The following is a 15889-nucleotide window of genomic DNA, read 5'->3' as shown; positions in this document are numbered from 1 at the left end:
TATCGCATACCAGTCTCCACTGCCCGTCAACAGAAACAAAGACAACTATGGTTAAATGTGATGAGACGAAAGGACTAGACGGAGGCGCTCATCAAAAATGCTCACGAGCAGCACACACTTCCTATCAGCTTAGAGAAAAAGTATTTACTGTTGTAGCGATGAATAACATTACATGTATGAAGGGTTATCATGTCCACCTCATCAGACATTGGGGAGGTATTAAGAGGAATATTGGATATCTCTGTAATGCTAACTAACTAAGGCCGTTCGGATGTGCGGGACAAAAAGTGACAAGCAGCATTCCCAGTTATTGATAACTTACAGAAACATTGTGTGAAATAGTCCACCTTCCACCTTGGAGAGGGCTGTGTTGACAGTGGTGCTACTACATTGCATTAAGGTTGTGGTTTGCAAGTAAAGTGGTTGATTAACGCATATTTTTAGCATCTCACACATCTTTTTGTGGTATCTTAAATCCACTACTGACACCGGGGGGAATCCGGTGCTCTACACTTAGGTTGGACATTTTTTGTCTTCTTCTTTTACTTCTGCTTCTTCTTCAGTTTCTGTGTCCACACAGACCTGCATCTCATGCCTTTTTATCTGCAGGATGTTTACCTATGCCAATTAGGACCAACACGTGCTTTCAGTTTACGAGGACAGTGGGATTCATCGGTATCAGAACACAGGTGTAAACAATTCTGCCATTCAACAAAACATCATAAATCTGACACACACTTTTCTACTGACCTTTTTTAAGAATGATTTTAAGAGAAAACTAATGGTGAATGAGGTCCATTGAGACTAGGACAGCCATTCAGCTGTAACGTGCTGGATGTGTCTGAGGAGTGGGCCTGTGAGTCATGGCTGTGTTTTATCTGTAAAATGTGGCATGTTTGTGTGTCTGTGCCCTCCAGGCTCTCGCTCTCTGTCAAGTGTTGCATCCCTGGAGAGCCCAGTGATCTGCTGTCTGGGGCCACTCATCCTCTACCTCCAAGAATTCAACCTAGAAAGAGTTCTCAGGAGTGAAAGGTACACACACACACACACACACACACACACACACACACACTTTGCACTGCGCAATTATCCAGGATTTCTACTGGTCACTGAAATCCTGGGTTGAGCTAATATGATGAGTCAATTAATCACTTGGTTGATTGACAGAAAAATAATTGTCCATCATTTTGATAACTGATGAATCATTTCAGTAATTTTTCAAGAAAAAAAAAGTAAAAAATGCCAAACATCCAACTTCGTAAATGAGAGATTTTGCAGGGTTTCTTTTGTTCATGTTACTCAGACTAAATTATGAATGGCTTTTTCTAAAAGGATAATCAGTAGATTAGTCGTTAGTTGCAGCCATATCCTAGATTTACAGTTTACAGGAATGTACCACAATGTGTTTTATAATTGATTTCACATTTGTGATGCAGCTGTTAGCCCCTTCTGTTCACCATGTACAACATTTTTGAGGTGAATGCCAACAGGAAGTTTCCTGTCTGTGATCTCATTCACAGAATTACACACTCGTAATTCCATCATCACATTTTTACATCTCTTCCCATTGATTCATTGATCATTTCATTATGCAGCTGTATTTTAATAAGTCTTTTTTACTCCGTGCAGCTCATTCCGGCGTCTGTCCTGTGAGTCGCAGAATATGGTCCTCAGTGCCGCCACCCTCAGGAACCTGGAGATCCTCAACAATCAGGTAACAGCACGTCTCAGCTGGCAGTCATGGCAACTGGTCAAGCGTAATGAAAGGGTGGGGTCTGTCTAGATGATAAATGGTTCACACTGCACCATACTGCATAATCCTCGTGTGTATACTAATTGCCAAACAGAGCCGTCTGCACTTTGTCTTCTTGACTCAAGTCTTAAGTGTGTGAAGGGAGGTCATAAGCAAACTGCCAGTCAGTTGCATGCCTTTAAAGTCTCTCAGTGCTGCCCGTTAAAGCAACACAGCATTTAAATGTTTTTCTTTTTAAACCTGTGTTAACGGGGCGTCGGTGGCTTAGTGGGTAGAGCAGGCGCCCCATATACAAGGCCGTTGCTGCAGCGGCCCGGGTTCGAGTCCAGCCTGTGGCCCTTTGCTGCATGTCATCCCTCTCTCTCTCTCTCTCTCCCCCTTTCAAACTTACCTGTCCTGTCTGTTAAAGGCTAAATGCCCTAAAAAATATCTTAAAGAAAACCTGTGTTATCAGCGTGTTTTACAGAGCTGAAACCAAGTCCTTTTAAAAAAAATGGGTCTAATCTTTGCTTTTAAGTTGTGTGTGGCAGCCTGCTCTCTCAAATTTTCTACTGATGGTAAATAATAATAATGATCTTTATTTATTGAGCACTTTTCAAAACAGTTACAAAGTGTTTACATGTCAATTTTTGAAACAGACAAGACATGAAAACAACAACAAGTGATAAATACACTTTAAATGAACTTAAAACCCAAGTAAAATCAAGAAAGGCTCTCCGATAGAAGTAGGTTTTAAGACGGGATTTAAAAGAGATCACTGACTCGGCTGACTTGATTTCCTCGGGAAGATTGTTCCAGAGCCTCTGGAGCCTGGCAGCTTGTCCTCTTGTGCCACCATGAACCTGACATTTGTTTTTTTTTTGAGTAAGTACTAATACTAGTAGTAATACTTTGGTTTCTGACTAAATATGGGCAGTGTCAATGACATCAGATCCATTCTTTATAGTTCTCTCTGAAGGAAATTTACTTCACAGTCTGTACAGTCAAACACTCAAAACAAGCAACATACAGAAACAAACAAGAACATCACAGCAACAGCTCTATTACAGTGACCCCAGGCTCTTTAAGCAGTAATTGCTGAGGGCACGAAACTACTCTCAAAGCGAGATTTCTTGCGGAGTCGCTGTCTGAATCTGCAGCCATAGGGGAGGAGGGTGAAGCACGGGTTGAGGGGGTTGCAGGGGTTGTGTGCTTTGGTCAGTGCTCTGCGAGTTGTGGCAGTGTCAAGGAGGGCTGGCAGGTTGGGGGTGGGGAGGCCAATTATTTCAGAAGATATATCGGTGATTTTCAGGAGCTTGTTTCTATCAGGGCGGTGGTGAAAGAGCAGGTGGTGCAGTGGAGGAGGATGGGTTCAGTAATGCTATGATACAAGAGAAGCCACTGGGATTTTCAAATCAAATCAACTTTATTTGTATGGCACTTTTCATACAACAGTAACACAAAGTGCCTCACAGAGGTTAAAAACAACAAAGATCAAAAACAGAAAACAAAAAGAAAAGAGAAAACCCAACCCTTCCACCCCACATAGAGATACGTAAATATACGTACACACACACACACACACACACACACACACACGCACACAGATACACAGATAGACACACCAGGACTCTTAGGCTCACACACACACACACACACACACACACGGCACCCCCATCGGGAGACCAGGAACAACTCTCAGTGTGGTAGGCCCCCATGAGGAAACACTGGAGCTAAAAGCTGAGGGACTAAAACAGTAAGATAGGATAAAAGGTATAAAAGGAACCAAATAAACAAAAAGCTATTTAGCTCATAAAATTGAGTGAATAGCTAGGTAAGAATGATGTAAAACAGAGACATAAAATGCATCAAAACTAAAACCTATAGGCTAACTAAAATAACAAAAGATAAAGGTTAAATGAGATAAGAACGTAAAAAGGGAAAGGGTAAGAATATAAAAAATAAATAAAAAATAGATAATAGATAGATAAATCGATTATAAGAGGAATTTAAAATAGATAAATAAAGAGATCAGTTAAAAGCCTGATTAAAGAGATGAGTCTTGAGCCTCTTTTTAAAAACATCAACAGTCTCTGCAGCTCTGAGGTTCTCCGGCAGGCTGTTGCACATTCGGAGGCCATAATAACTAAATGACGCCTCCCCGTGTGTTTTAGTCCTAACTTGTGGTATGGTTAAAAGGCCGGTGCCGGAGGACCTCAGGGTCCGCAAGGGTTGATATGGTAAAAGCAGGTCAGATAAATAAGAAGGTCCAAGACCGTTAAGACATTTAAAAACTAATAAAAGAACCTTAAAATCGATCCTGAAGCGCACGGGGAGCCAATGCAGCAATTTTAAAACTGGTGTAATGTGCTCCCGCCCTCTGGTCCTCGTCAGCACTCGTGCAGCTGAATTCTTTAATAATTGTAGATTTGAGATACTCTTTTTGGGAAGACCAGAGAGCAGGGCATTACAATAATAACCTACAGGAGATAAAAGCATGCATCAGCACCTCTGTGCTGGCCTGAGAGAGAGAAACGGGTGGACTCTGGCTATATTCTTAAGGTGGTAGAAACCTGCCTTTGTTATGTTTTTAATATGTGGAATAAAACAGAGCTCAGAGTCAAAAATCACACCCAGATTTTTTACAGATTGTGTTGGTTTAAAATCCTGTAGTTTTGGTAAAAGTCTCTCTCTCTGACTTCAGGACCAATGACTAAAACCTCTGTTTTGTCCTGGTTGAGCTGCAGGAAATTCGCTGCCATCCATGACTTTATATCTAAAATGCAGTTAAAAAAGGCATCAATTGGCCCTGTGTCATCAGGAGACGCGGTGATGTACAGTTGCGTATCATCAGCATAACTATGAAAGCTGATGCCGTGCCTCCTGATGACGTCCCCCAGAGGAAGCATGTAGAGATTAAAAAGAGTTGGACCTAAAATTGACCCTTGGGGTACCCCACACTTTATCTCATGGGTTCCTGAGGAACATGTATCCATACTTACAAAGAAGTGTCGATCAGTAAGGTAAGAGACGAACCAGTTAAAAACAGTACCAGAAAGGCCGAGCAGGTGCCTCAGTCTATTTAATAAAATGTGATGGTCTACTGTATCGAAGGTGGCGGTTAGATCCAGTAGTACCAAGACTGTGAGTTTATGGTTATCTAAATTGCACCTGATGTCGTTTAAAATCGTTAAAAGGGCTGTCTCGGTACTGTGGTTCATCCTAAAACCAGACTGATACTTCTCTAAAGTGTTATTTGTATTTAAAAAATCATTTACTTGGTTAAAAACCAGTTTTTCTAAAATTTTGCTTAAAAACGGTAAGTTGGATACAGGTCGATAATTATTAAAAATGTTGGGGTCTAAATTGCTCTTCTTCAGAAGGGGCTTCACCACTGCCGTTTTCAAGGAGGTTGGGGAGACACCTGTCTGAAGTGAGCAATTCACCATGTAGAGTAGCTGTTCCTCAAAGAATCCATAAAATGTTTTAAAAAACCGTGAGGGAATTGGGTCTAAAAGGCAGGTTGTGGGCTTTACTTGGGAGAAAACTCGACCAAGTGTCCTTGCATCAACCAGGGCAAAACTCTCCAGTGTTTCCTCAAGTAAAAGCAATGATCCAGGTGTGTTGACAATCAATATTTTAAAATATTGATTATAGCTTTAAGTTAAGCCCAGAGTCTTTATTTTCGTGACTTGTATTTATATATGTCAGGACTGTCCAGATTGTGTCCCCACAACTTAGCAGAAACCAGGTTGCAGTCGTGGTTGTACAGCGGACTGTCAACATTTAATGGGTGAGTTAAATTGTCATTCCTCCGATCACAAGAGGATGTTCAGTGACTAGTGAGGCTTGCATGGGTGACAGCTCAAAAGTTCAGCACGACTCCGCTGCCGTGGCATGTGCATCACATGTGAAGTTCAAGCTCAGTTCAAACCTCCTCACTTGACTCCTCGTGGCTTCCATATCCTTCTCACATCTTAAATGTAACACATTATAATGTATTTTCTTTTCCTGAAATTTGGCACATTCAAATTGTGTTTTCTGTGATTGTGTGTTCTTTCGACGACAGACAGATGGTGGTGTGAAGGGCAGTCTGTTGTGGGTGTTGGACCATACTCGCACTCCGTTTGGGAGGAGACTGATGAGGAAGTGGGTGAGCCAGCCCCTCACAGACTCTCAGTAAGTACAGAGTAGCCTATGACCTCCTGTCAGTGTCCAGTTTGGACTTACAGGCAGTGCTTATGCTGTTTACCATCATCTGGGATGGCTGGTAGAGATGGGAAAAATTCCAGTGTTAACGATATGCAAGCGTTTACCTCATAATACAACTCGAGATGGTTGTGTGATTGCAAAATTAGTTGTGCGTAGATAAAAATACTGTGTAGTGACAGTTTAGTTTTTATTTATCTGAAACAACAGATTTTGGCTGACATGACGCATTGGTGTGTGATTTTTCATGCACTTATGCATTATTGAGAAAAACACAAGTCTCCCAGTCATCATTATGGTAATTAAAATCATTTTGATATGACATGAATGCAGCGTTATTCCAAGGCTGTTACCCCCCCCCCCCAAAAAAAAAGCTCCACTTATGACATAATTTTGTAATTATTAAGATGTGTTTTTGTTATTTTTCAAGCTGCCTTGCTGCAAATAAATTTTCCTCTAGTGGAATAGTGAAGATCTGAATTGAACTGACCAGATAGCCTCTGGTTTGTCGGTTCTGGTGGAGGCACGCAGCCTGAGAGAAAGCAGCGTCTCTGACCTGAAGCCTAACTTTGGATAAACTAGGTCACGCTTACAGGATCATACATTCACTGTGTTGTCTCAGTGGGACAAAAAGTACAAGTGCACAATGACTGCAATGTTATATTTGATGTTTCATCACAAGATGACACTATATAGATTGCTGCACCTTTCTTTTCTTCTTTTGGCCATAAAATATAAAAACAACGCGTAAATATTGTAAGTAATTGTAACCACTTCAGTACAATTAAGTTCACTTTAAACTGGCTCCACACATAAAACAGCACATGGAATAAGTTAACCTTCAGTGCTTTTTTGGAAGAAATCTTTTTATTTTAACTAAAACCATCATCTGTTTCCTACAACTTCAGGATTATCTGGCTTAAAGCCCTGAAGGCAAACTTCTCCCAACGGCCATAAAACATGGATTAACAACAGGATCATTTAACATAAGTAACAAATTCAGCTCAGTAATAACTGTAAAGGTTCATGAACAAAACAGCAGTGTTTTGCTAGTTTGCCAAAATGTTTAATATCGGCAACATGGGGGAAACAATTCTGGTCAGACAGGCTGAAGGGAAAGCATCAAGACAACCAAAAGGGTACCTAAGAGACACACAGCGTCGGCACATATTTCACGCCTGCCACACCCGGGCCCCATAACGTTACCAGTTATGTCTACTGTATTTGTTGATCTTCCGTTCCATATTCCATGCTACATTTTCGCTACAGGGCTTGTCTCAGAGCAGAGCACACTGCAGGAAGAACCTCATTGTGAGCACTGTAAGGGCCTACCTGTTTTAAACTACTTAAATTAAGTCATGAAAATTGGGTAAAATATCATGGAAAACTTTTGAAAATGTGTTGGTAAATGTGTGAGGGAACCCTGTGATTACTTTCTGTCTGGTTTGATATTATGTGTACATGTTATAGCTGCTGGCTTTATAACAACAATTTAAAGTTTCGACAGGAAGGCAATTAAGGCAGGAAAAACAAGGAAGGAAATATTAAAAAGCCTTTATTGTAGTGGCTAAATCATTAAAAGAGCCAACATGTTTCGACCACTCCAGGTCTTTGTCAAAACATACAACAAAGGTATGGCCCCACCTATACAGTAGCAGGAACCAATCGGAGGCCATCACTTGAGAGAGTTCCACACTGCAAATTTATTTCCAAGTAAATAAAGTTATCCTCATCCTCTTTCTCTTAAAATACAAAATAAAAGAGTATCCTTAAGATGACAATATGGATCGATGTTTTCACTTTGCATCAATGATATTGGCTCGTTGATCATTGAATCGATATATCGATCACGTCAATAGATCACTACACCCCTATTACTGTATTTTGATACAGTCACATATGAAATTATTTCTTTTTCTCATGTTTCAATTAATAATTTAAATAATAAATTCTCCAATGTCACATATCAATAAGCCAGCATTGTTAGAGAGGATATAAGACAGCTTATATGATATGGACACTGACTTATTTTTATCTCCAGCAGAGCAGTTGTTCTTCTTTTCAGAAACACTGCAGGATAAAACCGCACACAAAAAGTGCTCTGGAGGCGACCTCTTTGAACACAAACACTGAAACTGACTCACAGCACTTCTGCCACAAACAACCTCTCAGTTATATTATCGCAGCACTGTTCAGGTTCTCTTCTCCGTAGTGTAATGTTATTATCCATATATTGATTGCGTGACTATTTTCTGTGTGTGTGTGTGTGTGTGTGTGTGTGTGTGTGTGAGATGCTCTCTCCCTCCCACAGTGCAGGGATTATCGCTGTGGATTGGGCACTGTGCTCAGATTATACAGACAGCTCCTCTACAGAATTTCAACATCAATAAAGCCCAGATTACACGCAGGCACATTAATACTAAGACACACAGTGCAGCAGCACACGACACAAACACTCATGCACATGCACACACACGCACACAGCATACATGCATGATTGAGTGTGAGTTAGATGTCCATTTTATTACATAACTCAGATCAACTTTTCTGCTTTTTTTCCCCACATTTTTACTCTGTCTTTAGTAGAATGTGTTTTACCAGGTTATGTGTAAGTTAGACACAGGTCATCACTTGTTTTTAACACTTTATACTCTAATATTTCATGTTTCAGCCGCCCACATTGTAAAAAGTACGAAAATGTTGCCTCAGTGGATCTGTTTTTAAACTTTTTTTAAACTAATACACACATCTTAATACTCCAATAACACACCTCTAATCTGTGATCAGAAAGGATATTATTAAGGTACTGCAAACTAATTAAAAATACAAACTGAAGAAATCTTACTTATTATAGAAAACACTATAATCACTTCCTTCATAGATGGTTGACTTTAAAGGAATACTTCACCCCCTGAATGGCCATTTGTACCATCCACCATGTGTTACACTGAATTTGTGAAGCAAACTGTTTTTCTCACATGCCTCCACGATAAAACGAAGAATCCAACCATGGTAAAAAATCCTGATGAGCTGAAGTTGAGCAGAGAAAGAGAACTGCTGACCCAAACTTGGGATATTGTCAAGTGGTGGAAGTAGCACTTTGAGGAACTCCTGAACCCAGCCGTTACATCCACCACAGAGGAGGCAGAGCCTGACGACTCAGGGAACCCTCGCCCATATCCCTGGCAGAGGTTGCTGAGGTTGTCAGAAAGCTCCCCAGCGGCAAGGCGCCGGGTGTGGATGAGATGAGATTGTGTTGAAGAGAGAGCTGTGCTGAAAGACAAAGCTTTTGATTTACTTGTCCATCTACGCCCCAGCCCTCACCTATGGCCATGAGCTCCGGGTAGTAACTGAAAGAATGAGATTGTGGATACAAGCGGACAAATTTTCTCTGTGGGGTGGCTGGGCTTAACCTTAGACATAGGGTAAGGAGCTCGGGCATCTATAGGGAGCTCGGAGTAGATTCGCTGCTGCTTCGCTTCGAAAGGGGTCAGTTGAGGTGGTTTGGGCATCTGATCAGGATGCTTCCTGGGTGATCATTGATAAGTCTCACGACTGGACAAGTCGGGTTGTGTGAGAGTTTGTTAACAGATGGTTTTTTTTTTTTGTAATCAACTTTTTATTGATTTTAAACAATAATAATACAGGAAAAGAACACATACATTGAATACACACAACACCGCTGCCCATCCCTTTCCCCAGAACATACCGAACCCCCATCATTCCCCCCTTCCTCCCCTCGTCCCCTTCCCAGCTAAACATACAGACCACTCCCACAACCCTCCCCCCATCTTCCCCTCCTTCCCCTCCCCACGGGACACACAATCGCACTTTTTATAATATCAAAATCAAAACAATCGAATAGGACAATGTGGTGTACAGGATTACACACATACAGTTACACAGATGAACCAAAAAGGTTATGACAATAATGTTTTAACATCCTCTGCAGCTTTTTTCCACATCTGTAATGTTTGTGGCTTGGAATTATTAATGCGAGCTGATGACCACTCCAGGTAGATCACCTCGAGGAGAGCTTGTAGCCAATGTTTTATTGATAATTGATGTGGGGGGAGCCACCTTAAAACTATCATTTTCTTTGCTGCAGTCATGCTAGCCAACCAGAGTTTACGCTCTACCTCAGCAATCTTGAACCTGGAGTCATCATTTAAGAGAAGGAGTGCCGGTTCTAGTGGGAGTTTCCTCCCTATCAGATCAGACACTTTATCCACAACTTTAACCCAGAACCTTTGTACATCTGGACACACCCACAGGACGTGCATCAATGTACCCATAACACCCTGATTACAGAATGTACAGTCAGGATTGGCAGCTAGGCCCATTATATGTCTTTTACGTGGTGTTAAATAAGTCCTGAGACAAATTTTGTAGTGGATTAATTGGTGATTCGGGTTTTTAGATGACTGAAAGACATTTGCCCACACAGTATCCCAATCGATAGACCCTGTACCTCGGTGTATATCTGCCTCCCAAGATCTGCGTTCGGGGAATTCTGCGGAAATGTATGATAGGAGATTATTATAGATGTAAGAGACTGTTTTCTTATGGGGAGCTCTCTCCATCAGTGATATTAAAGGGTGAATACCCAACTCAACCCCCCAAGGAACCTTGAGTGAATTAAGCGCTGACCTTACTCTAAAATAGAGGAACTGTGAATTTCTTGGGATTTGTTAACAGATGGTTGTTGTTGTTAAACTCCAACCCCTATGAGTTCAAATTAAGCTTCTGTATTCACAGTGGAGGCATGTTAGAAAAATCTTTTCTTCACATATTTGTTTCTAACTCTTTGTTGGTACTGCAAACAAGATAAAGGTACTTTTTACCATATGGTATGGTCCTAAGATTAAAACCTTGTGGGATAATGTTACACAATCCCGGGGGAAAATGATTGGCTACGCTGTTCACTGCGACCCAGCATTGTGTCTTTTGAGTTATACAGTTAAAGGAAACTGGTCAAAACACAATACACAAATTCTAACAGCTGGATGCATGACCGCTAAAAGACTGATGACAACAATCTGGAAGGATGCAGCTCAGCTAAAAGAGGGACTGTGGCTTCAAACATTTGTATAGATGATCTCAGCTTCTGACCTTTCTGAGGTTTATAATGAGGAACAGCAACTGTGGGAGGTCATACTGGATACTGTTCGTAAAATGAGCCAAACTCCAGAAGCAACATGAATGGTCCAATATTTCTTTCTGTTTTGTGTCATTTATCCTGCAGATCAACAGCTCACTAAGACACACATAATCCCTCTGTAATTCTGTAATTGCCACCCCTGTGTTTTTATTTTTTACCTGGTTTAAATACCCTTGCAGATATGTGAGTTAAGTATGCTATCTTGTTGTTGTGTTTGTTCAAAGTTCAAGTAAAAAAATCAAAGATTTCTTCACAAATTCAACGATACACAAATGGTCGTTAAGGGGATGTAGAATTCCTTTAAGTTGTTAAGGCTACCAGCGAACGCCAGCTAATCACAGAATCTATGAAGAAGCTAATCAGTGGCAATTTGGCAGTTATTTCAATCAAGTCCAATTCAGTTCCCCAAAGAAGAACTTATTTTTTGCTGATGACTGAGATTGAGCATTTTAATTTCTTTGACTCTTTGCCTTCCTTCATTACTCTCTACTTTCCTTTTCTATCATGAACCCACAGGTCTATCTCAGAGAGGCAGGATGCCGTGCAGGAGATCCTGGAGTCGCACTCTCCCACTTTAAATTCCATCAAATCCCTGCTGTCACATTTGCCCGACCTGGAGAGAGGCATCTGCAGCATATACCACAAAAAGGTAAAATAAAAAAAGCATTATAATTCACGCACACACAGACACACGTCTTACCCCTTGGATATGATCGTTTTTTCACAACCTTGGACTTTTCTTTGCAGGACTGGTGATCCTTCCTGTCAGTTATGATAACATGTTACTCACCATGTGAAGCTGAGATCTGTTAGAAAAATCAAAAACTACAACCCTCTGATAAAGGCAGTAAAAAAAAAAAAGCAGATCTCCCTTTTCCTGCTCTTTGTGTCAAAATGAAAACCAATACAATTTCAGCTCCCCCTGTTTCCGTCTCTCTCTTTTATGACGTGCGTCGTGATTAACAACAGGGAGCAGTCGCCTCGGTGCCACTTACCTGATTGTCTGACACAATCTCATTTCCCATCGGACCCATTTTTGAAATGTCAGAAGGCTTCATCCCACCTGTGTGTGTGTGCATGTGTGTGTGTTTTACAGAGATGAGAGAGGCACTCTGCTCTGAGCTCATGATCAACTTTCTGACTCCTTCATATATTGTTAAAAGAAAACGATCAAATGTCACTGAACACACACAAATATACACACGCATGCACAACACACACAAAGGGGCCTTAATTGTCATTTTGGCCATCTGTAGATAAATGTGCCTGTGTGTAATGGCCTGTGTCTCTATGGCTCCGTTGACATAATGGGAAGGAGGACATACTTATGGTCTCCAGTCACTGTCTGTTTGGGTTCATGAAAGAGCATCTCAGGGGACCATTAAAACTACAGCATGTGATTAATGCCATAAACCATCGTCAGGGTGACTCTCATTAACCTTTCATGACTTGGTACTGTTCTGTGACATCACTAATGGGAATGTGAAGTCGACGTAATCCACGACATCGACTCTCTTCTGAGGTATTTCCATGCGGACCATTAATTAATCATCAACTGAATTTCATCTCAGAGGTGTAGTGTGTAGGATTCAGGGATGTCTATCGGCAGAGATTGTATATAATATTCATAACTATGTTTTGATTAGTGTTTAATCTCCTGAAAATATGAATCGTGTTTTTGTTACCTTACAATGAGCTGTTTTATCCACATATGGAGCTGGTCCTCTTCCACAGAGTCAGCCATGTTGTTCTGCAGTAGCCTAGAATGGACAAATCAAACACTGGTTTTAGATAGGACCATTTGCATTTTTGCTTTTCATGTTGGCTTCCGTCGTTCTCTTAAGCCCCGTTTCCAGTGAGCAGTACGGTACAGTTCAGTTTGGTACGTTTTTTTCCCCATTTACACTGCAAAAAGTTGTGAATGGTACCAATGGAACCGTTCCATTCTGCTGGGGTAGCTAGCAAACAGATCAGGTGGAGCTATGAACACAACTGTGCATTGATTGGTCAGTAGCAGATGGTCACTCTGCTCAGGGTTGAGTTGTGGCTGGTTTTCAGGCTCATGTAACCACTGTTCATACCGTGGAGAGTTTTATTAATAGACTCTAACTATAAAATGAAAGGATGTTTTACTGCCTCTTGCAGCAGCTGGAGTCGGAGAAAAAATAACTTCACTCACTGGGCCGACTGACGCCAACTTTTAGGTGGAACGTTACATTGTAATGTTACTCAGTGTACAAGTTGACAGCGTGAATCAATCAGCACACCTTAAATAATTAATATGACAACTTTGACCATTACTTTAGTTTTTATATGACATATACTTTAAGTAATGAGTAGATCTTCAAGAGTTTATATGTATTAATTTCGACTGGATTATGTGAACAGCATGTATTCTAATCTGGAGAAAAGTTTGGAGAAAAAAAAGCATTGTGAAGCATCGCTCCTGTGGGCTACAGCAACACTAAACCCCTGAGCTAGCCTGAGAAGGACTAAATGCACAAACCTGCTATTTTTAAATATCCCATGGAGAGAGACTCTCACTGTAGCCTGTTTTATTTTGTTCTGAAAATGTCAGCCTGCAGCCTTGTTCTGTGGACGATAAACAAGGTGCAGACTTCCATCTGTGTCACTGGTAATGAGGAAATACAGTGAGTGCTGGACGGAGCAGTGAGTGTCAACAACCCCGCCCACATTTAAGAGTACTGTTTGCAGTGGAAACGCTAGGGTCTAGGTACCATGTCTGAAGGGTTACTTTTGGTTCCAAAGGTACCATACTCAGTACGTTTACATGGACAGTTTAATTCCACTTTCATTTGGAATGAAAGGCCATTCCGATTAAAAGTGGTAATTCTGACTGAAAATTAAATGTGATTAAAGGAGATGGTTTATTCCGTTTGCCATTCCGAATGAAAGAATTTTGTGTGCATGTAAACGCTCATTCCTCTTTAAGTTCATTCTGGTCTTTCTGCGCATGCTTGTTTCCTTGCCCTTCTGGCGCGATGACGTATATAGCGTGCATAGCAACGGGCTGAGATAGAGCAGTCAGACTCGTTGCACTCACCGGTTTCCATACGCCAAAGCACGGTCTTCTATCTCCCTTCTTCGACCTTCTACCTCTCTTCTCCTCCTCAACAGACAAAGCATTAGTTGAACAAGGTTGTTGTCGTACCGCTGCTTCAAGAATATAAGCAAAACACGCCTGAAAAAGGCACTAAGAACGGCGTCGTCGAACATCTTGTTATCCGGAGCGAGGACTACAGTGTTTTCTTCCGGTAAACGTAAACACATAACATCCGCCCCGCCCCCTATCCAATCAGAAACCTTCCCTGCCCCAAACCTTGTGCAGACCTGAATAAAGGCGATTAAACTGATCTCCTGTGTAAACCCTCATTCAAAATGAATATTTCCCATGTAAACTACCTGGAAAAACTTTAATTCTGAATGATTCATTCAGATTTATTTCATTCTGAATGAGAAGCCGTCATGTAACCGCACCCAGTGAAAGTGTTCGGTGGAAACGGGGCTTTACGCCTAGTTTGCAATCTCATCGCTGGATGCAACTAAATCCTACACACTGGACCTTTAAATAGCCACTGTTTGACTGGGGTGGTACACCTTGAGGAAACATAAATCAGTATCTGCACTGTTTTAGAATATAGACAGCTGTATTTCTTATATTACGGATTGTCAGCAAAAACTAATAGAACTGAAATCTACACAAAATAAAAAGTATTAATGGCAGCCTTTGATCATCACCTAATTTTAAGGTGATGATGCATGTAAACACATTTGTCTTGGTGATATTTGGCATCAGTGACGGAGGATAACAATGGCTGAAACTCTGAATAAATCCCGTATCTGCATCTTGTCTCACAGTAAAAGAGCTGTGATATTTAGTTTTTCGGGGGGCTTTATATTCCTGCTGCTGTATTGTAAAGACTTGCAGACTGTGCTGCTGCTAATGAGTGGTGTCTGTCACCACAGTGTTGGCTGTAATACATGGTCGCTCTTTAAGCTTGGCTGCCATACCCAGCGCTGATGAGATTTAGTGTTCTAATCTTGCTGGCTTACAGAATCCCCCAGTAACACACACACACACACACACACACACACACACACACACACACACACACACTAGGGTTGCCACCATACCAAAATTTTACACTCAGATACAATATTAGTATAAAAAAACCTTTTAACCTTTTTAAACCTGTGGTATTGAAAAAGTATCAAAGTATCAACACTTTTGACAGCCCTAATATACACATACAAAAAATGATTTGCATTTAGTTGGAGAATAAAGTCCGTATTTTTTATTTCTGGTTTATAAATTGTCATTACCATCTAATCATCTGCAGCTTCATTTACCACTTTAACCAGCTGTTGCTCACCTGTGTACACTTCGTTAAATATTCTGCATACCTCCCTCTCTCTGTGTGTGTTCCAGTCTTCCACGCAGGAGTTTTACCTCATTAGCAGCAGTCTCTCTCGCCTGGGGCTTGAACTGCAGGCCTTGCTGCCAGCTATCCAGTCACAGATCAGCTCTGCGTTGCTCCAAAGCCTCTTGTTGGACACTCCTGACCTGCTGGCTCCGGCCCACAGCCACCTCAAGGTGCTCAATGAAAAGGCCGCCAAGTGAGTATCCAGCAGCACGTGGAGGAGGTGTCGAGGTGAAAGAGGAGGAATTGAGAAGCGATTAGAGCTGCTCCATCCACCTTATTCCTAGTCCCTATGTTACCTTGCATGAATTATGGGTGTGACTTCCACCTTGCAACCTTTTGTTT

General features: G+C 41.3%; 1 protein-coding gene across 1 annotated transcript in view; it reads left to right on the top strand.

The window, feature by feature from the left end:
- Nucleotides 1-15889, top strand: part of msh3 (mutS homolog 3 (E. coli)) — a 71328-nt gene that overhangs the window by 14105 nt on the left and 41334 nt on the right. The window contains exons 10-14 of the mRNA XM_049579303.1: nucleotides 918-1032; nucleotides 1630-1714; nucleotides 5802-5911; nucleotides 11619-11751; nucleotides 15553-15740. Of these exons, the coding sequence (XP_049435260.1) occupies nucleotides 918-1032; nucleotides 1630-1714; nucleotides 5802-5911; nucleotides 11619-11751; nucleotides 15553-15740 (631 nt within the window). The remainder of the gene's footprint in view (nucleotides 1-917; nucleotides 1033-1629; nucleotides 1715-5801; nucleotides 5912-11618; nucleotides 11752-15552; nucleotides 15741-15889) is intronic.

The sequence above is a fragment of the Epinephelus fuscoguttatus genome, linkage group LG6, assembly GCF_011397635.1.
Source record: "Epinephelus fuscoguttatus linkage group LG6, E.fuscoguttatus.final_Chr_v1".
NCBI classification, from domain to species: Eukaryota; Metazoa; Chordata; class Actinopteri; order Perciformes; family Serranidae; genus Epinephelus; species Epinephelus fuscoguttatus.
The sequence above is the reverse complement of the archived record's forward strand: the minus strand, read 5'-3'. Positions and strand labels throughout refer to the sequence as shown.